This window comes from Zosterops lateralis (assembly GCF_965231275.1).
Source record: "Zosterops lateralis genome assembly, chromosome: Z".
In the NCBI taxonomy this organism is placed as follows: domain Eukaryota; kingdom Metazoa; phylum Chordata; class Aves; order Passeriformes; family Zosteropidae; genus Zosterops; species Zosterops lateralis.
In genome coordinates, this window is record NC_139800.1 from 20211087 (window position 1) to 20235261 (window position 24175).

The 24175-nt window shown below is 44.3% G+C and overlaps 1 protein-coding gene across 1 annotated transcript in view; it reads left to right on the forward strand.

The window, feature by feature from the left end:
* The window catches only part of PDZD2 (PDZ domain containing 2), a 136125-nt gene that overhangs the window by 49354 nt on the left and 62596 nt on the right, over positions 1–24175 (forward strand). Inside the window, exon 2 of the mRNA XM_083884178.1 lies at positions 18844–19246. Within this exon, the coding sequence (XP_083740304.1) occupies positions 18844–19246 (403 nt within the window). The remainder of the gene's footprint in view (positions 1–18843; positions 19247–24175) is intronic.

A 24175-nucleotide genomic window follows, 5' to 3' on the forward strand; every position in this document is an offset into this window, starting at 1 on the left:
GCGTGGCTTTTTATGGGAGCTATTGTCTCTCTTTCTGCATACAGGGTAGTGACACAGCTTTTGTTCATCCCTGCGGACAGTGGCTGTGAGTGGGCAACACAGTCCAGCTCTGAATAATGCTGGCATGGGACAGCAGCCTTTTGGCATGGCATAGTTCAGCATTTTATTGTTGAGATTTCTCCTTTTGTAACTGCTGGTCACATTGGTGGTGAAAGCAGTGCAGCTTTTAATGCAGACAAAAGCAATTCTTATGTGCTAGGCAAGTTTGAAATAGTCGGGTTTTCCCACATTCTCTGGACTTCAGAGGTTGGCTGTGATTCCTGGGCCCCCACTCCTCCTTGAGTTGTCTCATTTCTCACTTTATGGATCAGTTACTGTTTTTATTACCTTCATTTAGGTGCTAGGGGGGTCTGTCTCCTTTTTTTTTCTTTCTTTTGATTGCCTTTTCCCCAGTTGTAGTTTGACCTTACCACCTGCTTGGCAGTAAAGATGGTGTGTGACCCTGAAAATGGAAGGCAAATCATTCTTTCCCAATCTGCTCCTGTACTACAGGCATGTTTAGGCTGCAGTGACCATGGTGAGTCTCCTGCCTGCAGTCTTTGTTGGCTGCCTGACAGAGCTCTCCTGCTGTTGGATTTGGTGAGGGCAGAGCCCAGCTGACCCACAGCCTACATCTACATTAGCCCTGGTTAGATGAGCTGGAGGTGCTTAAGAGCTTCTTGTTTCCAGACACTGAAGACTTTGATCAGATTAAAACTGGCAGCTTCTCCAGAACAGCACTTCACATAACATGTGGGATCTGGGAGGTTTCCCCTTGATGGCTTGGAAGGAGGGCTAGTAGTCAGGACCCTGGCAGAACTGCAGATGTTCCTACGTTTTTTCTGTCACATCTTTGCATCTGTGCATCTCTGCATGCCTTTGAGACCAGAGCTGTTGACAGTGCTGTACTCACACCTTGCCTGCCCTCCTGTGAGAAGATTAAAGGTCAGCCCTAGTTGTTGGGAGCTGCAGATCTGCTTCTGGTGCTCCTCTCATGTTGCCAAAGACTAAAGATGGAGCTGAATTTCAGAGATGCAGGTTGTGGTGTGGTCCTGGCTGCTACAGAGTGGAGCACATCCAAAAGCTGGGCTTTTCTCTTAGTGTCTGTAGGGGAGCAATTCACAGCAAGTGCCTGCAGAGCTCTGGTCTTGCAGCTGTATCCTTGCACAGCTTTGGTGTAAGAGATAAATGTGCTGCTGATACTGTGAGGCTGTGATTTGATTTAATTTATTTCACATTGAACTCATTAACTACTCTCTGTCATGAATCTTTTTGACCAGCAGTGAGCAAACTGTGATGTGCCAAGGGTGTATTAGCAGGGTGAGTAGCGTGTAAAAGGGTACGATGGGATGGATGGGGAGACGCTCCTGACTTTCACTCCGTTTCCACTGCAGGCTTCACTGCTCATCTGGGGATGAAATGCAGGGTCTGGCACTCAAGTCTGCAGGGGTGCTTGACATGTCTTGGAGGTGTCATTAATGAAATAAAGCAAGTGTTCAACTGCAATCATCATTTCCTTAGGTTAAGAACCTCCATTTTGAATTCTTTGTGACAGGATCTGTAAAGGTACAGAAGAAATTAATAAACTGAGTAAATCAGTAAGTCAGTAAATCTAATAGGGATTTAAGGTCTGCCCTCCTTTCATTGAATTTGAGTAATGATGATTATATATGAGTTTAAACTGCCAAGTTTGGACTTGTATCCAGACTGCTACTTCAAGCCTTATGTCCTGGCTTTTAACTTCTGGTCCGGATCCAATACATTAGGATTAATGTATGTATATTGGCAAGTGTAAATAGACCTTAAAATATCATAGATATTGGTGTGCTCTGTTCACAGCTCTGTTTCATATATATGCATCAAGATCTTGATTTTTAGATAAAACTGAATAAACTGGACGAGGTGACAAGCCTTTATGTGCAGCAAATGGGTTTTGTGACCCATTTTGGAGAGAGCTGGAAGTTTTATGCCTGGTGGCTGCTGGGAAACACTGGCCTCCTATCCGAAGACCTGACTTAGGAAGGTACAGAAGAAAGATAAGTAGAATGTAAAGTAAGTTGAAAAATGAAAGTGAAATGGCACAAAAGATATAAATAAGTTTGCTGTGGTAGCTCTTTTCTTTATAGGAGTTCCACTATTGAGTAAGTCAGGTGACTGTTGCTTTGCTGAAGGCAAGTCTCTCTAGGTGGTAAATTGTCCTCAGTTCCTCTAAGGTTTAGATCTTCTTTTATTTCTCAGATGGTGATAGCAATCCCTCTTGCAAACTGAATTTTGCCTGTGGCAACTCCTCTACGGCAGCAACTTCAAGCATGGTCCAAAGCTAATTAAATCAAAGAGTATTGAACAAATAGTTGGCCTTATGCTTTGGATTTGTATTCTCCTTGCTTGAACAAGGAGGCCTTGAAACCTGACTTTTGCTAATGTATTTAGATGTATTTAGATTTGGAGAGGAAGAAGAACTTCTGTCTCTCTTCCCTTGCAGAAAAAGTGAAAATGCTGGGGACATTGAGGAGAAAAACGTTTGGAGAGAAGGGCTAACCTCTAAACTGGGACGTAGGATGGCATTTTCAAGGGCCAGGGGAATGTGAAGAGCTGACAGCATCTTCCTCTGCTGTTAGCCAGCCTGTTTCCATAGGGTCCTTGCCAAAAACTTCCCCAAAGTGAGGGACTTTAGTCATAGCCACTACAAGAAGGGCTTTGTGAGTACAGTGCTGCCCCTTGTCCCCTCTTGCTTTCTGTGTCACAGGCAGCTTAGGCCAGCTCTGGTTTTGGGAACATGTAGTGTCTTACACGAAAAATGCAGTGTGATTCCGCTTGGTCAAATGAAGCAGAAGTTTGCTAACAGCTTGATGAGAAGACAGAGCTAGTACTGGCTCAGTGCCTTCAAGGTAGTAAAGGGCTTTCTGTTTACTTGTATGGAGCATGTGTGTTTATGTATGCACAAGAAAAGTGGAAAAATCCAGTAGAAGACATCAGATTTGATTAAATCTGTTTGATAATCATTTTGATAACTGTAATGGTTAGAATAACAATTTTGTTAGGTTTTAAAATATCCTATAACTTTTATTAATATCTATATCATTGTCTTGCATTTAATGCCAAGCTTTATGTCCTGTAGTATTTTAGATTTAATGTGTATTGTGTTAATCATCCAGACCCCAGACTTTGAGCTGGCACTTGAACTGCTGATAACCAAATCAATTGCCCAGCACACTGCAGAATTTTTGTATGGGTATGTGTTTCTATATTTGATCATTGTGAGAGCACATATGCCAGACAAAGAAAAATTGTTAATGGAGGAGAAACTGCCAAAATATTTCAGAGTAAAGGCTGAAGCAGCCTAATTTTAAGATTTTGCATATAACAGATGAAACTGTTAGTAGTGTCTTGGCATCAAGATAACACCAAAAAAAAAAAAAAAAGGAGATAATCCACAGGTGCCGATCCTTTGGTTTTGGTATTTTCCTGATTTTGTTTTTAATACCTCATTCCTAATGCATAATGAAGGCGGTGCCATTATTGTCATGGAAACAGGGCACAGTGGCGATTAAATTGGATGTGGGTCTTTTGTTTCTGGGGGGCATGTGGTTGCTGAAGTGTCTCTTGTGTTTTGTGGCAGTTTGCTGAGATTATCTGATGTGTGCAACTTCCATGAGCACAGCCAGTAGAGACCACGTGCTTCTCATCTGAGTAAACACCAGCAAATAGGATCCACAAATGACTTTATCATTGAACACAAGAGCCTTGGGGAAGTGATGGTGGTTTTGAATATTTCTGTCTTCAAAGAAGCTGGTATTTTGCTGAATTGCTTTAATTTTGGCTGATAGGGATGGAGTGGACCCAAAACCTGCTAGCTGCAGAAGGTTGGTGTTAAGTGAGAAGTCCCTGGGGCAGTTAGCTGTTGCTGTGCTGGGTGTCAGGGCTGAGGGCTCCTGTCCTGGTTGGCAGGAAGGAGAGTCTTGTGCCGCCCAATGAATGGGGATGTGTCTCTAAAAAAACCACTGTGCTCTACTTGGCAAAGCTTTTCAAAGAGCTATGAAGGAGCAGCCATGGCTCTGAGCTATTATGGTGCTCCAGGAAGGAAATCCTGGTCTTGCAGGGCAGGTGGCAAAATGCCCACTGACTTTTGGGAAGGGTGAGGGTTTGTCAGAGTTTTACTGCTAGAAGTGGGGGTGAATGAGGACAGAGGGCAGCCTTAGGGCTGCTGTAGGGTCTCAGTGGCCAGGGAGGATTGAAAATAGCACTGTATTGAAGTGCCCGTGGCAGAGTTGCTTGGCATACACATGTGCAGTCTCAGCTTTGCATGTGGGCTGTCTTAATGCCCTTCTGTGTTGCTACAAGGATGTGATCCAGCCCCCTGGTTGTCCAACAAAGAAATTCTTGTTGCTAAACAAAAGGCTTTAAGAAATGTATAGATGCCCAGAGTTTGAATTTATGCTTTTCTCTGTGGGATGAGTCATTGCACTGGTTTTTAATAGAGCCCCTCTGGATTTATGTGGCTGCTACTCAGATTAAACTCTGATCTGGTGTGTGAAATAAGATTCAGTAGTTGTCGTGCTCTGCTGCTGTCCTGCCACTTGCAGAGAATTGCTGGTTAAAATCTGCTTCTGTTTTTTTCTGTGCAGATAGCAGTTACTAAATACATTATGGGGCATCCTCCTTTCAGGTGACACTGGCTGGCTGCACGTGTTGCTACTTGGGTTTTTTTAAGCAAACATCGAATACCTGCTGGCTTGTTGGTTGTATTTCATTTAATTGAATTCAGTCTTACGTGAGAACATGCTGACAAGTTCAATCAATACAGTCAGTGAAAGTGTAGGAAGAGGAGGGGAAGAAGTGAGCTCTATGACATACTATAAACTAATAACAAAGTTGTTATGATGATTTGTAATGGTAATTTTTAGTTCCCCCTACCCCCTGTTGGAACTTGCCTTTTTTTTCCTCTCCCCTTAGTTGCTGCCAGGTTCTGCCCTGAAGTTCAGAAATACAATTTGTCACACCTTTGAAGCAAGCAGTGTCGATTCCCTTTGGGGAGGGGAAGTGAGTTGGAAGAGCTGGTGGAAGAGCTGGGTGCTTTGGGTGGGGCAGCGAGGAGAGGAGGAGCAGGACAGGAAGGGGGATCGGGGTTGTAGGGAGTGCCGGTGGTGCTGAGCCCTTGGATGCATCCCTGCTGGTCTCTGCTGTAAGTATTCCTCATATAAAACAAATAAATAGAAGTGAGAAAAAGGGGAAAATTCTTTTCCTATGATGCTGTTGCCTTTGACTTTCTTTGCTTTTTTGACTTCTTTTTTTTAAGAAGCAAAGGCTTATCTGGCAAGTAAATCCACTCTTTAAAAAGCAGGGATGGGCAGGAACTCTTGGAATTAAAATCTGTCAGCCTTGCAGTCTGCTTCTCTGCTCTTTGCATATCTTGTGGGGGTTTGTAAACTTTCCTTTGCTTGACAGCCTAGCTGGATCTATGAGGGAAGGTTTGCCTCTGGCTAGTGTGCCCTTTGCATTAAATTAAGCAATCCCCACTTCTCTGTCCTATGAAAGTTGAACTGGAACAGCTGTACAGCTCCTCTGTAGCTCCTCCTGTAGTACAGAAACTAATTTTTTTACCCTCTTTACTTTTTTTTATTGCTGCTTTTGTTTTTGTTTTCTGCATCTTATCTTGTGTGTCTGTCTTCCATCCCCTCACGCTGTCACTGTTGAATATTCAAATTCTTGATCTGCACGTGAGCTAAAAATCATTATTGCTTTGAACCCACAAATGAATTAAGTGAATTCCCACATCCACCGCAGGAAAAGAAAATATTCAGTTTGATATGTAATTTGGAGCCTATAAGAAAATGCATCTGATGAAGTTTGTGCTAATTCTATAGCTTCAGTACCAAAGCACCAGCTCTGTTATCATCAAGAGTATTGAGTGTAAGCTCTGTATTTTCATAGTAACTCAGTATGGCTAATTAGTTTGAAGGCTCTTTGAAGAAGCCGATGTATTGACTAAATAAGCTCTTATTTTTCAAAGCAACTAAAGGCATTCTTAATTTACAGAGCAGATAGTTGTACAACTGCCTTTGGTTTGCATAGGAGCCAGTGTGAAGCCTGAGTGTGCTTGGAGTCAAGCTTACTCCTGTGCCATCTGCCAAGGTTGGTGTCAGTGTGCTGCAAGGGAGGTTTCTGGGTCTTTGGCACAGTAGTGCAGCATAAATGTGTGCCACTGGGCTGGATGTGCCCAGGAGGAGAATGTCACATAATGACTGCCTCTGCATCACTGAAATCAGGGGCAGTATTACCAGTCTGTTCCCTGTTTGCAGGCAGGTTGGATCCAATAATGCAGAGCAGCTTTGGGTTTCTAACCAGATGACATGGCTAATCCTAAGGCATGTATAAAGCGACCATAGTTATTAGGAGATTTGTGGCTTTGAAAGTTAGGATTCCCTTAGTGCAGTTTGTTAATGGCAAGGATTTGCAGTGAGTGAATAATAGATGAAAGTCATCAAAAGGCTTACAGGGGATTTCTTGTGACGTGGTGCTGGTCTGTCTCATGCCAGAGCTGCAGATTTCTGTGTGGATTGTAAAATCTAAAAAAGGGAAGAAAAAAAAAAAAAGAAAAGAAAAAAAGAAAAGAAAAAAAAAGGACAGTCATTCCTGTTTTGTGTCACTTTGGATGATCAAGTTGATGGTGTGATGCATTGGGAAGTACAGCCACAGTGCAGAGTGCTGTATGCTTAATTCCCATGGCTCTGGCTTTTCCATGGGCCAGCAATGCCCCAACAGCAAAAAAGGCCCTTCATAGCCCCAGGGTCTGGCAGGTGGAGAGGAAGAGATGCCCCTGGCCATCCTCCCTTCTGCACTGTCCAAGGTGAACAGGGCTGGTGCTGCACCTCCTTACCATCTGGCAGAGCTCTTCACTGGGCTCCCAGGAGTATTTCCACGTGTAATGCCTCTGGTACCACAGCACCAAACATTTCTTACAAGCCAGGAGCTGCTGGGTGACAACCCCAATGGGATCTGCCATTTTGGGTGATGCCTCACCTATGGCACTGTCCACCCCCTGCTTAGACAGGAGGGTGTCCCTGCTTGTGCCAGGGACTTCACTCAGCTGGGGTGGTGTGCAGCAATGCCTGCCATTACCTGCTCCTGTGGTCATAGATTTGGTCCTTGGTCTGGGCTGGCACACCTGCAGACACCTTATGGATCAGCCCCTGCTCAGAGGCCAGGTGAGGGCTGCAGGCAGCTCCTCCTGAGTCTGTGAGGAGCACAGATCAGTGAACAGCTCTCCCTGTTGTCATGGTTTGATGGAGGTGTGAGGCAGAAATAAGTTGGGCAGAAAAGCTGTGGGGTGGTATTCTGACATGGGATGAAGTGTGAGAACTTGCTATCTATATTTGTTTTAATTAGAAAAAAAAAAGGCATTTCACTCTGCTGTCATGTTCCAAGTTGAATTACACCTGTGTTTTATTTGGCAGCATCTAATGAAGCTACAACTTGGGGCAAATCCTGATGAGTTTTGGCTCCAGAAGCAGCTGTGGAAGATTGATTTGATGCTGGGAAAAGCCAGTTATGTGAATAGCTGCAGAAAGCAGAGTCCTATCCACCCTCCTGACTGTTGAAACCATCTTCACTTCAGGGGTGCTGGTGAGGACTGTTGCAAGGCAATTTCTGTGATTTTAGTCCCCATCATGGCCTGCCAGAGGGATGCTCAAGTGTTTTGTAGCTGGAAGAGTGGTTACAACAGTCTGAAAAATCTGTATTAAATCCAGAATCTCCACTGTATGCAAAGCATTTGTTGGGAAGTTGAAGTCATCTGCAAGCTCTAATCCATGGGCCCTCTGAGGAGGGCATGTCTGTCTTGTTTGTGTTGCAAAACCACGTGAAAGTTGCGAAATGTTTATGGCTACTGCCATGCGTATTCCTCAATTCTTCTCCCTTTTGGCTTCGTTCAAACTCACTGTGGTAAAAACGGAAAGTGAAGATGTAATTAGAAGCTGGCTTGTGTGAGGATCCATGGAAAGAAGCAAACTCCCTACAGGCGGATAGGCACATGTATATCTGGCAATTCCTGCCTTGCAGGCTGTTTTGTTGCAGAGATCTGCTGTAGTTCCTAAATTTACTTGAGCATTCCATTTTGGGGATGTGCAGTGTTGATGGAGATATCTTTCTGGGGGCAGTTATCACCTGAGCAGGTGTGACACCCGGGTCAGTGACAGCCTCAGTAACTTGGTAGATGTGCTGCTCTTTTGTGGGTGATCTGCTTCTGTCTGGGAATTCAAAGCAGTGCTCTTGCCTGGGCACAAGTAACCTCATCCCTGTCACTGGGCAGCTCCTTGGGAAATCTTTGTTCTCACGGGGAATTGTAAAACTGAGTGTCAGCACAGTTTGCTTGTTTTAGAGAGGGTGAGTCCTTTATTCTGGCCAAACGGCAGGAATATCAAAGATGCGTTTAGGCAGTGGGAGAGCGAAAGGGTTTGGTGTGACTGACGGAAACTGTTGAGCAAGAGATGGTGCTTTGTGCAGGGTTATTATGGTTGGAAACCTGTCGCAGCACGCAGGGGAAGCACGGATCAGCAAGCCCTTAGTCAGAGCTGAAAGCAGTTCATCCCCAGGATTTACTCTGTGTGCAGCTGGTTCCCGCTGCAGAGAACAAAACAGCGATGTTAAATAGCTAAATAAACCTCCTGTGCCTGCAGGCAATAACCCTCAAAAGGCAAAATTATTCTTTGCAAGAGTGGGTGCAAGTGAAAGGAGAGGCTGATGGCCTGGTAGGAAGGGCTGAGTCTGGGCAGCCTGTAAGCATCATGGTGGCAGGTGACGGCATTGCCGGGCGTGTTGAGAGACTCACCACTGGTGGAAGATTCACTCCTTTTCTCCTCTTTCTTGGGTCTAGCTGCCCTGAAGTCACAAAAAGTAATGTAGGTAGGGGTACATTTATATGAGTTCAGGCTCTTTCCCACCTCTTAAGATTTCTTGAAGTGTTGTCAGGTCATCCTTTCCAACTTTTCCTCTGCTCTGATGCAGGGTTATGTTTTCCGTTTTGCTGTTAGTGAACAGCTGAATTTCTCATGTCAAATACATGTTTCTGCCTTTGTGAGCTTTGTGGTCAAATTGCGTCTGGGGATGCTGAATGACAGACTGCTCCCCCTAGAAAGGACAAAGCAGTTGATTTAAGTAGCTACCAATTTCAGTATTAGGAAGAATCCTGGAAAATGCTCAAAGCCAAGCAGTCTTCTGAAGGCGAGTAGCCCTTGCTGCGAGAATTGGCCCCCTCAAATAAATCTGAGAGCTGTGAATTTGTTCCTTCCCTATCTGCCCCCCAGCAGTTGCAGGGTTATTTGAAGCCTGGCCTCTCTCTGTTAATAGGGCTTCTCTCAGGAGCTCAAGTGAGCCTGCAGTAGAGTTGGAAATAAGTCTCTTCTAACCCAGCATACTGCTTCCTGCTGTAAAATAGTCTTGATTAAATTTTCTGGCTCTCATTTTCACTGCTTGCAGACATCCAAACCTTCACTTCTCAGTGGAAAGAGGTACATTGGGAATTACAACTAATGTTAAAACCTAAATAATGTGATTTGCCAGAACAATGTTGCAGAGATTGTTATTTTGGTTTTGTTTCATTTTTTTATTATTTCTCCCCCCATTTAAAGTACTGTTGTAAAACTTTGCTGCTGGAATAAAAGGTATTTTAGGGAGCTGTGTTTGTTCTCTTACCTTTTGGGCATTTGTGATAATTTCTGCATGGGGAAAAATAGTCAGTTTTATTCCAAAGGGGTGATCTCACCTCCCAGAAACAGCCCTTACCTGCCACTAGCACTTCCCTGTGCAGCCACAGCAGTGCGGGCTGGGGGCAGATCCAGACCCCATGGTCTTGCAGCCCTCCCACCAATAAGCTTGGCATCAGGGGGTTGTCAAAGTTACACATGGAAATTTTTGTGGCATCTTCCCTGGCAGCTCTGTCTGTGCAAAAATCCTGGATTATGGTAAAGAATATCTGTCTGTCTGCTGAATTTCTCATTCAGTCTTGGGTAAAAACCATTTCTCGCTGGTTAAATCTATTCCTGGCTGTCACTGCTTCCTGGTGTGATTTGAAAGCGGGGGCAGAATTAGATAAAAGGTTTGCTGGGAGGAAGAGGGAAGGATGTGAGCTGGATGCTTAGAAAGAGGTTGTTTTAGAGGGGTGATCCTAAAATAGCGTGGAGGAAAGCAGGAAGCCCTGGAAATAGGGTGGCAAGATGTAAACACAGTGACAAGATTTGAGAATTCAGGGTGAAGTGGCAGCAGGATAACACCCTGGAGGTACCTTGTACATGGGTCACGTGTGGATGGCTTTTGCCCCATCTTCCTTCTTCCTTCATGTGAGGTATATATGCTTTCCAGCTGGGTGGTTTATTTTGTACACTGCTCTCAGGCACATGATGTGATTCTTGGGATTGTGTTCTGTCCAGGACCAGGAGTTGCACTCAAGGATCCATTTTGGATCCTTTCTAACTCAGAAAGTTGGAAACTTCCAGCTCAGAGTGTTCTATGATTCTGCTCCATGTTTTGCAAATGAGAACTTGTTTGGGCTTTCCAGTATGGAGTGAGTCTTACACCTTGGTAGGAACAAAATGTCATGAAGGAAAGAGCATGTCCTCCTCTGGACTTCCAGAGGAAGGGAAATTGATGCCTAAGAGCATAGAAGAGGTGTTACACTTGACCTGTCTCTTTAAGTGTTCAGTGAAACATTAGTTACACAGGGGGCAATTGGATACTGGGAGCAGTTGCACAGGACAGTGTTTGGAACTTCCAGGATCTTGTATTCTGAAGGAAGTCACCGTGGTAAGAGACAGTGTGTCTGAGCAGCAGTAACACAGCATTGGTCGCTCAGTAAACACAGGTGATAATGCCCATGTGACGCTTGGTATCGTTTTGGCCTGTTACAGCCAAGGTTTTTGTATTTTTAAAACTGATAACTAACCACTTTAAATTGCTTTGTATATTGTAACTGGAAGTTATATTTGTGAAGGTGGCTGTGTATCTAGCTAAATGTCTGTTTGCAGCTGAGCTGTGAACTAACAAAGTGGAGCCAGGATGGTTTTTAGATTAGCCCACTTCTGTTTGTACATTCTGCCACTAAACAAGGAACAAAGAAAATTTGGTTCCTTAGCACATATTAGTCTGTCTCTAGGACCCAAACCAGAAAGCACCATGTGTTTCTGTCTACTGTGACTTGAAAGTGCAGATGTGGGAGTTGTATGTTCAGTAAGATCAGAACCTCTGTAAAGCTTGAGCTTGAAATCTCTGCAGTCTGAATGCCTTGTCACTGCTCTGCCCTGCTAGCACAGCCATACATCACCAAATCTCAAAGGATTTTATGATGCCTGCAGTTACAAAATCTGCTAGGTTTAGGATGTCCATCAGAGCTTTGGGGGATCCTCAGATGTGGAAAATTTATAAAGCTCCTCGAGTTGTCCTGTTCAGCTTTTTGTTCTGGGAGGGGAGAGGGATCAGTGTGGCCATTCACATCCTTTGTCCATGTGCAGTGTAGTTTGGGGGTCCCTGCTCTGCTGGTTGCTCTCCCAAAGTCCTGGATATGCTTTTGAAGCATCTCAACAATGTACAGGGCAGAAGTGTGTAAATTTTGTGCTGTGCCAGCATAATTGAAATGATCCAGCCTGTCTTCTCCCCACACCCCGTGGTGGGGATGTGATTCAACTGAGCTTCCTTGTGTGTGGAGAGGGTGGCTGTTCTTTGGGTTTTAGAAGTGGGAGGTGGGAATGCCATGTAGCCAAAGCCAGACAATGCTCCAGTCTGCACAGTGTGCGCAACCCCCTTTCCCCCAGCTGCGGCCCCATGCATCCCTCAGCCCTGTGTAGCTGAGGCCAGTTGGTGGGAATGGAAGTGTCATTCTTCTCCTCTCACTGCCTCTGAGGGTGGTGAGGTTAAAAATCCTTGTCTTGAGGACTGAGTTTTTAAAAGTTTGCTATGTCTGGGTTATTTTCACGCTGGATCGGTCTTGCCAGGGTAACCTTAATAAAAAAAAGGGAGGACTGGCCAGAGAAAACGCAGGTCCGCTCAATGTGAGTAACACTACGTAACTCCTTTATTTCGAGAGAAATGGCGTCTTTTATACACATCTATATAGTTTACAGTTTGGATAGCTCAGTCATTGGCACACAGCAAGAGAAAGAATGCAAACATACATTATTTTAGTTACAATTAAGGTAGCTACACATGTGCCTACTAACTACTTCACTCAGTGACCTTCAAATTCCCATTATCTTCCCCAAACACCTTAAGGTGTCTTTTTCTAGCTGCGCCACACACCTGATGGAATTTTATCTGTGCAACAGGCTTCAAGGCCTCGTCAAGGCCTCAGGTCAGAACTCAGTCACAGTAGTTCAAACTCTTGATATAAATCATGACCTCCTGATTTAAGAAAATCAGCAACAGATCGGTTCCCTCCTGGGGTTCATTCGTACTGTTGCCCCATATGACTGTGCCAGCACCTGAGCAGGCAGGATATGAGTGGGAGGAAGGCTGTGGTGCTGTTTGGTGTAGGCTGATCCCAGATGTAAGGTGATTGTGAAACTGCAATATTTAAATCCAGCGGCTTCACCACTTTAGACCTTACAGCAGCTCTGTGGGATGCCATGTTGTTGGCCCTATCTTTCCATGGAAAGACTTGCCTGGGGTGCTGTCAGGGATATGGAGCACAGGGAGAGGAAAGGAATTCAGTCTTCCTGAATTCAAAGCCACATGATTGCATTAATGCCAGGTGGAGTGAGGTGTCTCACCAGACTTTGTCTTGGTCCTGTGTCGCAATTCCATCTTCCAGAAAAAGCTGTAGGCAGGCATGGAGCCCACAAAAGTACAGCAGCAATCCTCCCTCAGCTCCCTTTCCACCAATCCTGAGAGTTCAAGATTGCACAGTGTGGAAGGAGGTCTTGCCCAAGGCCTCCTGCCAGTCTTACCAAATACACCTTGAAATGTAACTTCAAAAGCTGCTTTTTACTTCAAAATTTTGCTAAATCTAGTTGCATTCTTTGGCTATAAATTTAAATGTGAAAAGCATGCCATGGACAAAAACACTAGATTCAGTTTTGTTTTTCAGAAAGCTGCCAATTTTTCCTGAGAAAAATGCAGTGTGCCATAGAGAGCCATGGCCTCTGTGAGACTTAGAGGTGTTGTTGCTTAACCTTGGCTACAAGCTGAGGACTGAGGGTTGCTTATCCTGAAAAGGGGTGTGGGAGCACCTTCTATGTTCCCTGCACTGTTTGAATGCTCTCCCTGGATGTGATTAGTAGCTGAGGTCCATGACTGAGTTCTCCTTTGCCCTTTCTGCCTTTTCTCAAGTTTATTAAGGGAGGCAGAGAACATTGTGTCCCTTGTGTGTGCCACTGCCTCCAGAGCCTGGGGCAGGAAAGGGCTTGTTGGTGATGAGATGTTGGATCAAGCTCATTCCTGGTGTGCTTCAGTTCTGTGCCCAAGACTATGTTGAAGTAATAGCCAGCTGGTAAACAACACCATTGCTTTCTGCCAAAATCAATTATGGCTGGAGAGCTTAATCCTCCAAGGAGATGGATGAGATGGCTGGTCATTAGGTGTCTTTGCACCTCTCAGGAGGTGGAATCTTTTGCAAGCTTGAATGTGGCAAAGTTTTCCCTGGTCTTTGTAGGTCGATTTTCCCTTTTGCCTGCGGACGTTAAGGCAGGCTTGGCTCCTGGCTGAAGATGTGGCAATCTGTGGAAAATTCCCGGTGGTGTTTGCCAAAATCAGTCCTTAGTGTGATGGATGTTCTTGCACAGTGACAGCAGTGAGGTGAGGGTTTCATCAGGATCCATCAGTCACTATCTGTTAGTCATTAATTTGCCATACCTGAAAAGCAAGTTAGTTCATTTGGAGGTGTCATGGAGAAATGTTAAGTTTATCTTTTAAAATCCCCCTTGAGGCTGGAGGTTTCTGTGAGGATCTGCACTGCCCTTCATCTTTCCAGCCTGAAGAAGATTGAGTTTCAAGACATTTTACCATGCCAAAGTCCTTCAGAGAAGAGCATAAAATTAGTGGTCTGTCTGTCCTGCAAAGGACATTATGGGCCCTGGGAGGGCTAGGCAGGGACTCTGAAAGTGCTTGTCTCAACTGAAGTTTCTGCTCTGTGTCTTGGTGAGCTGCACAATAGGCTGGCCGGTGAGATGTCAGTGATGCTCTCTGTGTATTGTTTCCAAAGCAGTTTCTCATCTGTCAGGATGAAGGTTTCTGGAGAAATGCTAAATAGTATTATTAGTGTAAAATAAACATACTTCAATATTTCTGACCCTAAAGTGGATCCAGATGCTTTCTTACAGCTGCTGGATCTGCTTTGATTTTCCCATGGCTCAGTGTGGCTGTCTGTATTTGTTCAAGTGAGATAGGATGTGGCAGAGAGCTTGTCACAGCATGCTTTTGTCAAGTAAATCTTTTGTCAGTAAATCTTTGTATCTATAGATGCACACACACACATATATATATATATGTAAAAAAAGGACAAAACTACTGTCCTAGTCTAAGACACTGTTTCCAAGTCTGACACTTCACGTGTGTGCCAAGGAAGTTGGAATAAACTTAGTGACTTTATCAGTTTTTATGATCACAGCAGTTAGTTCAGCTGTGTAGGGGAGAAATGGGATTTGGCTGAATAACTCAAAATAGTCTCCCAAGGAAGTGAATGTGTGTTTCTGGTTTTATAGCTGTGATACAAAAAGAGTATTAAATGTCCCTTGATAGCAGCTACAGGTTGCATTTTCCAGCCTGTGCTTGAGCTTTGCAAGAGGTAACTTTCCAGCTCTGTTTCAAGCGCAAAACAATTTTCCTCTGGTTTTAAGGATTATTAACATTCTCATGGTTTCTCTACTACAGAGAAGAACAAGTCTTCCCCACTGCTTAAGGGTTATGTTTTATATGGGTTGGGGTTTTACCAGCACTGGTGCCAGGGTGAGATCAAAGCAGCAGGAGCAGCTGGGTGGTCTTTCCTTCTGAGCATGCCAGTTGGAAATGTTTCCAAGCCATATTTCAGTGATTTTTTTTTTTTTAGGTCCTGTTTGTGGAGATGATGCTGCAGTGTCTGAGGGGACTCCCAGCTGTGCCAGGGAGATTTGACACTACCTTGCAAAGACTGGAAAATACTGAAAATGTGGATTTAGATATATCAAAACTGAATTAAGAATGTTTTTTGTCCACACACCTTCTCCATCCAAGCTGTGATCTGTATTCAAACTGAGTGACAATTGGAAGGTTACAGCTGATTCCCTCCCCACATCTGTGCTGAGAGCTGCTGCATATGCTCATCAGTTCTGATCTTGCCCTGCCTCAGACACTGTTGGTATATTGATTGCTAAAATCTCTGAGAGTGCTCTACAGGGACAAAATCTAAAAAAAAAAAAAAAAAAAAAAGAAAAAAAGAAAAGGATTTTCTTCATTGCACGCATTAAACCCCTCGAGATGGGGGATTTGAGATCCTGTCTATCTTTTTGCAGTTTTCTGCTATCCAGAGACTGTATAATTATATTTTACTGAGTCTGTCCCACTACTCCCTTCTGGCATAGGATGCTCCTGGACTGATAGAAAACAATTTGAAATCTGAAGGTTCTCACACATTTAATACAACCTTACCTGTTCTATGTACAGTGTTGAGAGCTTGCTACGTTCCCCTGGTGGTTTTTTGGTTTTTACTCGAACAGGAAAGAAATGGCAAAGGAAAAGGAAGCCAGCTAAGTAGTTATCATGTACTAAGCAGAAATTGCAGGTGCTCAGGCTCCTTGGTTATCATCCCTATCTTGGAAGGGCAATACAATAAAATGACCACAATTTCTTAGTATATTATTTTCAACTTGTCTCCTGTCTTGTGGTATGAGTTTAGTGTTCTGTTGGCGCTGGTTGTCTTGGTCTTTGAAACAAACTCTTGAGATAATGATGCCACTTACTGCATCACTAGTCCCAGCAGGATTTAGGCTGTCCAGAAATACCTGAAATGATCCACCATATACAGTGACTTGCTGCAGAGGTAATTGCTCACTGACCCAGAGAATACTGGTTTTTTTCTTTGTGGAAACTTACTGTGTTCTTTGAACTGCTGAGAAGTACTCAAGAGGACATAAGGCCATGAGTTACTACAGGCTGCATGCCTGGAACATGCAGGCCATCTCAACATATGGAGTAAATCAGCGCAGCTCTGCTGACTTCAGTGCAGCTGCATCTATAACAACTTGCCGTAACCCTGCTCCAGACTGGAGGGATGATTGTGTATGAAGAGTGGATAGGAAAAAAACCCTCCCTTTTTTCTTACAGCTTTGCACTTTATGAACAGAATAAATGGGCCATGAGTGGAGGTGTAATAGTAAATTATTTTTGCCTCTCTAGAATTACTTAACTTGGACATACGCTAAGTTCCCTCTTGTTCCATGTACTTCCTAAATCAAGTAGTTGATATGCATGCACTTGGTTGCTGGCACTAAAAAATACATCAGTAATTAGTTCAGAAATTGGTGTTTCAAAAAGCCCCATATAAATGCACCTGCAAAGAAACAAGTCAGGCAGAGTTGACCCTGTGTAGAGACAGGGTGGGCCGCACCCACGTAAGCCACAAGACTATGGGAAGAGGAGTCGCTTTCCTGTTTCCATGTGCTAGGAGAAGCAGTGCTATCAGGCTTGTGTGTGATGGATCAGAGTGCAGTGGTATTGCTGCAAGCAAAAGTAATGAATTTTAATCAACTTTACTGGCTGCCTTGAAATTTGAGTTGAAAGATAAATGTGAAAAACAGGCAGCCCATATTGTTTCTGGAACAGAACTGCCCCTTTTCAGTTGATTAAAAGAATTCTTCTTTTAACTCGATAATCAAAACTACTAACACACTAGCTCAGGATTTTTTTTTCTATGCTAGCCCTTCAGGTCCTGCCAGCTTCGTGTGTCTCCCAGAGCCAAGTGTCACCTTGTGGCTACTCAGACAGTTGACCTTTGCTGCAGAGATTTCCCAGCTGGCGGGGCTTGTTGGCTGTCTGCTTTCAGCTGTTTGCAAAAAGATGGGTTTAGGGCTTTATTTAGATATTCTTTATGTCTGGGGTAGTGGAGGAAAAAAAGGATTGCCTGCTGAAAACTGAAAGGACTTTCCAGGGAGTTGGAGTTCGATTTATATTCATTGGGAACTTTGGCACAGTAAGCATACTTGTCCTTCCCGTCTGTGGCTCCAGGGCTGCTTTTAAGGTTATTTAGCTGTGGTATTCATTTGAACATCAGTCTTCCTAATTAAATATAAGTGATTTGAATGCCGATGTTGTCTGTGGGGGATATGGAAGCTTTTGGAACAAGTGGAGTGAAAATATCAGCTCTTGTCCCTGGACAGAAACACACACCCGTCATATTACTTCCAGCCACTGCCAGGCTGGTCTGGCTTACTTTGAGTAGTTGAGAGTGCTTTCCTCACTCCTTTGCTTCAGGGGTTATCATAGCTGCTTTTCCTGTTTTGCCATTAAGTCACCTCTGTGCAGGGTTGAGTTTGAAGGATTTATTTTATGGCCAAGCAATTTTTAAGAAACGGAAATGGAAAATTAGCCTACAAGCAGCGGAGAGGGAAAAACTTAGTGGCAGACTCCTGAATGGTTCCTCCTCTCTCAGGCACAAGTGCTGTGCTATTTTCTCTTACGATCTGTGGTTCAACTCCACACCTAGTTTCTCATCTCCTCTAAAAGCTGTAGGCTCAGCAACTGCTCCATATTAGTGAAGAGTTCATTTCATTGCAGGTGCAGCAGAGGCTTATTTGACTCTCTGGGAGATTCATGCTGCCTTCACTAGTGAGAAAGGCAATATGGTTTTGGGCCTAAATTAGTGTGAAAGGGCACATACAAACCTGCTATGTACAAATTCCAGCTTGTTTGTACTTTGTTGGTTACACCCTTGGCTCAGAACCCAAATATTTCAAGAATTTGGGTTGAGGTATATCCTTTCCTAAAAGAAGCATGAAATTAGATTCCCCTTACGCATCAGTGGGTGCAGTTTCTGTAAGGTCACAGAGGCTTTGTTTGAAGCAGAAATGTTAATTCTTCCAAGGCATATCCAGAGACTTTGGGATGGGAGGTGATGCTTTGGTCTGGTAGGAGAAGCTGGGGGCTGCTCCTTGCATAACTGAGATGACTTGGCCCATGTTCTGATTGCAGTATGCTTTCCTTGGTGAGGAAACCCACCTGATTTCCATGTCCCTATAAAGCAGCTGGGATGGCTTGTAGTGCCATGCTTTTCTGTACTGGGGCCTTTGGTGCTGTGCCTGCTTACCCTGATGGCTGATATTTGCTTTCTCAGTGGCCACATCCCAGTGACGTGTACGTATGCTGAAGCAGAAGATTAGTTTCACTAAGGAGGCTCATTTCAGATACAGATGTTCTATGGGCCTCTGCACAAATCCTACCTGATTTTCAATTTCTTTTAGAAAATATTTCTTCATTTTAATATTCTGCTGGAAACATTCTCTGCTCTGCTTTCCTTACTCCACCTTTACATGTTGCTGTGCTGCATTTGTGGAGGTCAGGGCATGTGAACTGGTGGCATTTACCAGCTGTCATGTTATGCTGTGTTGGGATCAGCCGGGGTGGCTGGTAGGGCTGTTAATTATTCCTGATATTTTCTTCTGATGCTGAGAAAAGAGAGTGTTTGCCAATGCCTCGAGTTATCATAGCGTGATTACATACACCAGGCTGGCTGAGACAGTGCATGAAAATCATGGGGTGCAGCATCAGTTGGGATGAGTTGGGCTACTGGGGTGGGATGTCGGCACTGCAGGGCGAGTGGTCAGTGATCCTCACGTTTCCCTTTCCTTGCAGTTACCTGGCCGAGCAGTGCTGGAATGGCGGCTTCGTCTACCTGATCATGTTGCGCCGCATCAAGCGCAAAGCCCCTCTGCCTCCCTCCAACGGCAACAACAGCAACAGCTGCGACCCCAAGGCCAAGCCCAGCCCTGAGCCTGGGGACAGGGCTGCTCAAAATGGGAAAAGGACCAGGAAGTTCGGGGTCATCACCAGGACGCCGGGCAGCAAGGACAGCAAGGAGAAGCTGGGCTCAGAGCATGGGAACGGGCACTGCACCCCAATGGAGGTGGAGGTTGCTCAGCCTGAGACCTCTGAAGCAGAGAGCAACGGGGAGGAGCAGCACCAGGCCACCGGGGCACCGTACCGGGGACGACTGTCAGATGCTGGCATGCCAGACATTGGGGACCAGGCTACACAGGTATGTTTGCTTTGGTTCTTCCAGAGAAGAAAGCAGCAAGTGTGCAAGCAAATTAGGTTGATTTTTCAAGCAGTTCTCTGGTTTCAATGCTCTGACCTTGGGCTGAGCCTGTAGGTGGCAATACAGGCTCTCAGGGCACCCGGCTGTGGGATGGGGTCTAAAACAGGGTGGCAGGAGGATTGGAGAGTTAAATAATAATTGTTGGAAACCTCTGTCATATGCCATCTCTGATGGAGGGTAGGTTCTTCCGTCTCTTGACCTGTTAGGGTTGGCCTCAGGATTTTTTGTTGAGGCAGCTGATGACCTTGCAACACTAGAGCAGGAGGTGTCAGTAGAAGATGGTAATTTTGTCCTTTGGGGCTTCATGTTTAGCTCTGCTTGGACTCAATGTCACCTTACAGTTCATGTTAACATTGGGATTTACAGTAATTTAAAAGCTTCCCTTTTTTATGCACCAGACTGCGTTGCATGTATTTATGTTACAAAACTTGATTGGCCAGTGTCTGGGAACCACATGGAAGTAATTTTGGATTTTGCTCAGAGCTGATGAGACGGACAATTTGTTAATGTTTGGGACGACAGTGGGATTGGGGCTTTCATTGCTTCTCTTGTCCTAATGGAGATCTTGGGGTTTGTTGCCTGTCTAGAATTGCAGCATTGCTGGATGGAGGAAAATAACCCAAGCCTTGATCAGGTTTCAGTGTGCATCTATCACCAGAAGCACTGTCTGCCAATCTTTCCAGAGGCACTGATAGTATAAACAGATGAAGGCTGCTTTGTTGGGCTTGGGGCTGGCTGCAGCAGCTGGTTTTGGTTTTAAGACTTCAAAGCTGGTAACAAAGTACTGTGAGTGGACATCTCATCACTAAATTCTGTTGATAAAAGCAGAGGATTAAATGTGCCCTCTGAATTAGTGCTTCTCAGCACTACTCCAGGATAGTGGTGATCGTGGTTGCAAAGTTACAGTAATTTAATTTAAAGTACTTCATAGGAGCTAAAAGCAATTAAAAAAAACCCTCTGGTTTTTACAGAATTGTAATTGCAAAAACTTGCTCCTTGCATCAGTGAGACATGTTGGATTTTATGGTGCAACAGAAATAGTAGGATGTTTGTGTGTGTGTTCTTGCAAGCCTCATAACTGTAGTCGTTCTGAAAGAAAACATGAAAAGCTTAAAAATAAATAAACGAATCATTTGGTATTTTGAAAGTTCTGGTCCATATAAGATTCTTGAATCTGCTCTGAAGATGTCTAATTAAACACATGTTATAAATGAAGTTGATCAGACTTTTTTTTAAGTGGAAAGCCAAATATATATATATATATATATGTAAAAAAAGAGAAACTGTTGATCCCAAGCTGTCTCATGCTAATGCTACCTTGATGTTTTGAATCATTTTGGTCTGAGGAGTAAATTGTTAAATTCAGAACATATAAATATATATATATATATATATATATATATATATATATATATATATCTCAATGTGACCAATAAATACATTTTTAATGCAAAGCACATACAGGATGGCTTTGTAAAATGTGAAAACATAGCTGAGGCACTGGAAAAATTCAAGAGCTATAATCTGTTCAGTTGTGGTGTAGTGTCATTTAGTAAAATTGCTTCTCTAGTTTTTTGGATTTTGTTTTTTGGGTTTTTGTTTTTTTGATTTCCTTCCCCCCCTAATATTTTGCTTAGAAATATGACCTCTGTCTGTGTCAGTACTAATTACATTTTCCTGACATTTGAATGAGGAGAAATGTGAATAGCTGGAGCCGGAATAGCACGCCTAGCTCATCCTTTGCTTTTTGGAGTCCAGGGGGCCTTATGGAGGCCCATCACTTACAGCATCTGTGGGGTAGCTGCTATCAGAGTAGTGAGTGGCTTAATCCAGTTTCTTAATAAGTATTGAATAGGGACAGTGAATAAAAATTTCAAAATTATTTATTTTCTGATTTAAAAAAAAAAGAAAAAAAGGCAAGGAATAAATACACTTGGGAGCCTCAGATCTCACTTCCAGCTCCATTTTCAAAGCGTGACCTGGCGGTCAGGCATGTGAGATCCAGTCGTGTCAGGAGCCTTTTGAAAACAGCATCCAGGATGTCCTGTCAGAAGTTGCAGCCTCCTTCCAAGCTTCAAAGCATGAGCCAAACCTCTCGTAGCCGCAGGATGAGTTATCTCCTCCTGAGCAGGGACAGGGTGCATCGGCAGGGCACCCTCTCCATGGGGCAAGCAGTTCCATCCCCCCTGCCTGCCCCATGCTGGCCATCTCCTCTGCATGTTGGCTAATTGAATATCCAGGGCTGTGCCCTTGGGGAGCACTGTATTTGCTTTCAGGGGGAGAACCAGCCTGTGGCAGATTAGAGGTTGGCTGCTGGTGGGAGGAACAGCTTTAAGAAGCTGCTCAGGGATCAGCATGGATGTGGGAGGACCTTGCTGGTCCTCTCCACTGCTCTTTTCCCACCCCAGGAGGAAGACGGCAGCTTTACTGAAACTGAAACGTGGAGTCCAGGAAAATTCTTTTTTTTTTCCTCTCTGTAGGAAGTTAGTTTGAAGTTGTTGTAACCAAAATAGGGGAGAAGAGATTGGGTTGATCTGCATGTCTTCAGCCATTGTTGTGCTGATCTCAGTGGCCAGCTCAAAGCCAGTGCCTAGGGGATATTGTGCTGGGGTGCTTTTGAGGCATCTACATGCCATTTCAGTGCCTTTTGCTTTCAGGGCACTTCTCCTACAAGCATGGAGTTGTTCTGCCATTTTCTCTCCCATTTTCTCTGTGCATGCCACTCATAACAGCAATGCTGGGTCGTGAAACAACAGGCAAGATGAATACTGTTTGTTGAGTGAACCTGCCAGGAGATTCCTGTGTTACTGGTTTGCGTGTATGTGCCAGTCCCCTTCTTCAGGCTTGCTTTCATCTCTCAGATCTTGATCTGTCTCTCCTTGCGTTTGGCATTGCTATCACTGTGTATAAACAAATCTGCTAAGCTGTCTGCTGGTATGTAACCCTCAGTAAATATTGTACCTGTCAATTAGCAGGCAGCATTTAATGTTTACAGGTGGTTAAGTTATGCTGCAATATTTTTAGGGTGAACCTAAATGACTTTCTAAAATGTAGGGATTCAAAGCAGCAAAGCTGTGTATCTGCCTGACAGGAAGGTCTCTAAGATCTGGAAAGCAGACCTGACCTTGGAGAGGACCCAGGCTGGCAGCAGTGGGAGTCAAGGGCAATGATTTAAGATTAGGCAGTCTCTGAGCTGGAGTAATGACCCATCACATCCTGTGAAGACTGGAGAGCTTAAACACAGGTATCAAAGCTTACTTCTTTCATTCAGTGGCCTGAGACAGGTAGTTTTGCAGGGTAATTATACAGGCACAGATGGAAGAGGAATATGGGAAGGGGCTGCTGGAGTCCACTAAAAATAATAAAGAAAACTGTGAGCCTTCCTCACCATATACCAGTCCTGTGGTTTCACTGTGTTGACTGGAAGGACAGAATCCCTCAGTTTTGTTCTCAGTTTCTCTGTCTTGGTCTTTTTGGAAGATTTGTGAAGTGCTTCTGTAGTTGTTCAGCCCCTAAAGAGTGCCCAGAGATGGCCAGCTGGCATGGACATAGATCAGAAGCAGGATTGAGGTTTGCAAAGACCAGATGAGGAGTGAGAGAGGCTGGTCTGCTCGTCAGAGGGAACTGAAACTGATCCAGATTTGGCTGGCATGATGAGAAGTTTGGCTTTCAGGTTTGGCGAGGTTTGGCCTTTACTAGTGAAACCAGAGGAAGCTTGGACAAAGATGACTTGTACCAGAACAGACCAGCCACCTTGGCTTCCTCTGGCCCCAGCAGGATGCTCTGAAAGCCCTTAAAAACCAGCTGTAAAAAGCAAAACACAAGATACCCCCACAGTGCCCTTGAATTCTGTTCCTTTTTTATAAGCATCCAAATTATTAAGGTCTTGAAATCCAGTTCCAAATTTATCAGTGACTGGCAGAATCTGTGTAAAGGACACTGGGCAGAGTGAAAATGCTCTAATGGTTAAGGAGGAGTTCAGGGTGTCCTGGGTGGCGGTGGCACTGTCAGATGGGGCTGTGGTGGGGTGCCTTTCCAGAGATGGAAACATCAGCAGCGTCTGGTGGTTCCACAAACTGTCTGTGATGCTCTTCTGAAGTCAGTGTACCATCTATTAACAAAAGGAGAGAAGGAGGAAGGCAATGCAATGTTAATGTCTTGCCTCCTAGAGGTGTTTGGGCAGGTCTGGGTTATAGCAGTGCTTCAGGATCTTGGCTCCATGCCATTAACCCTCTTGCTGTGGTCTCAGTCCTCAGAGCAGTGTGGCTACCTAGCCAGCTTTGCTCCTACAGCCCAACTGAGCCCAGCTTACATGGACCACAGGCATGTGAGCCTGCGCACAGGTGCACACAGACGTGTCTGCATGTAGAGAACCAGCCAGGACTTGCTTTTATACTGCATGGTACATTTTATCAGCAGCTCCCTTCATCCTTTGAGCCCATTATTGCTTTCTTACTGACATGGCTCATCTTGGGAGGGGATGAATGCTTTTGAATTGCATTTTGCTTTGCAGTTAAGGAAGGCTGACAGCCTTTCTACAGCAGTACTTGCCAATTAGTGTTGGTAAATACCAGCATTACCTTGACTTTTAGTTAGTGGAAAATGTTTCTTATCTTGCCAAGCAGAAGAGGAAGGCTAATAGAACATTACAGGAATCAAAACATGAGGCTTGAGATAATGTAATGGCTTTAAGCATTTTACTATTTTGTTAAACTTGATGGGAAAAAAGAGTTCTCACCCTTTTGCTGTACCAAAATGTAAAACTTGCTGTGAATAAGGTAGTCCAGTGAAGCTACTGAAGCTAAGGTGCTTTACATCAATTCTTTTTGGCAACCTAAGCAGTAATTACTGTTTCATCAAGGCTTTTAT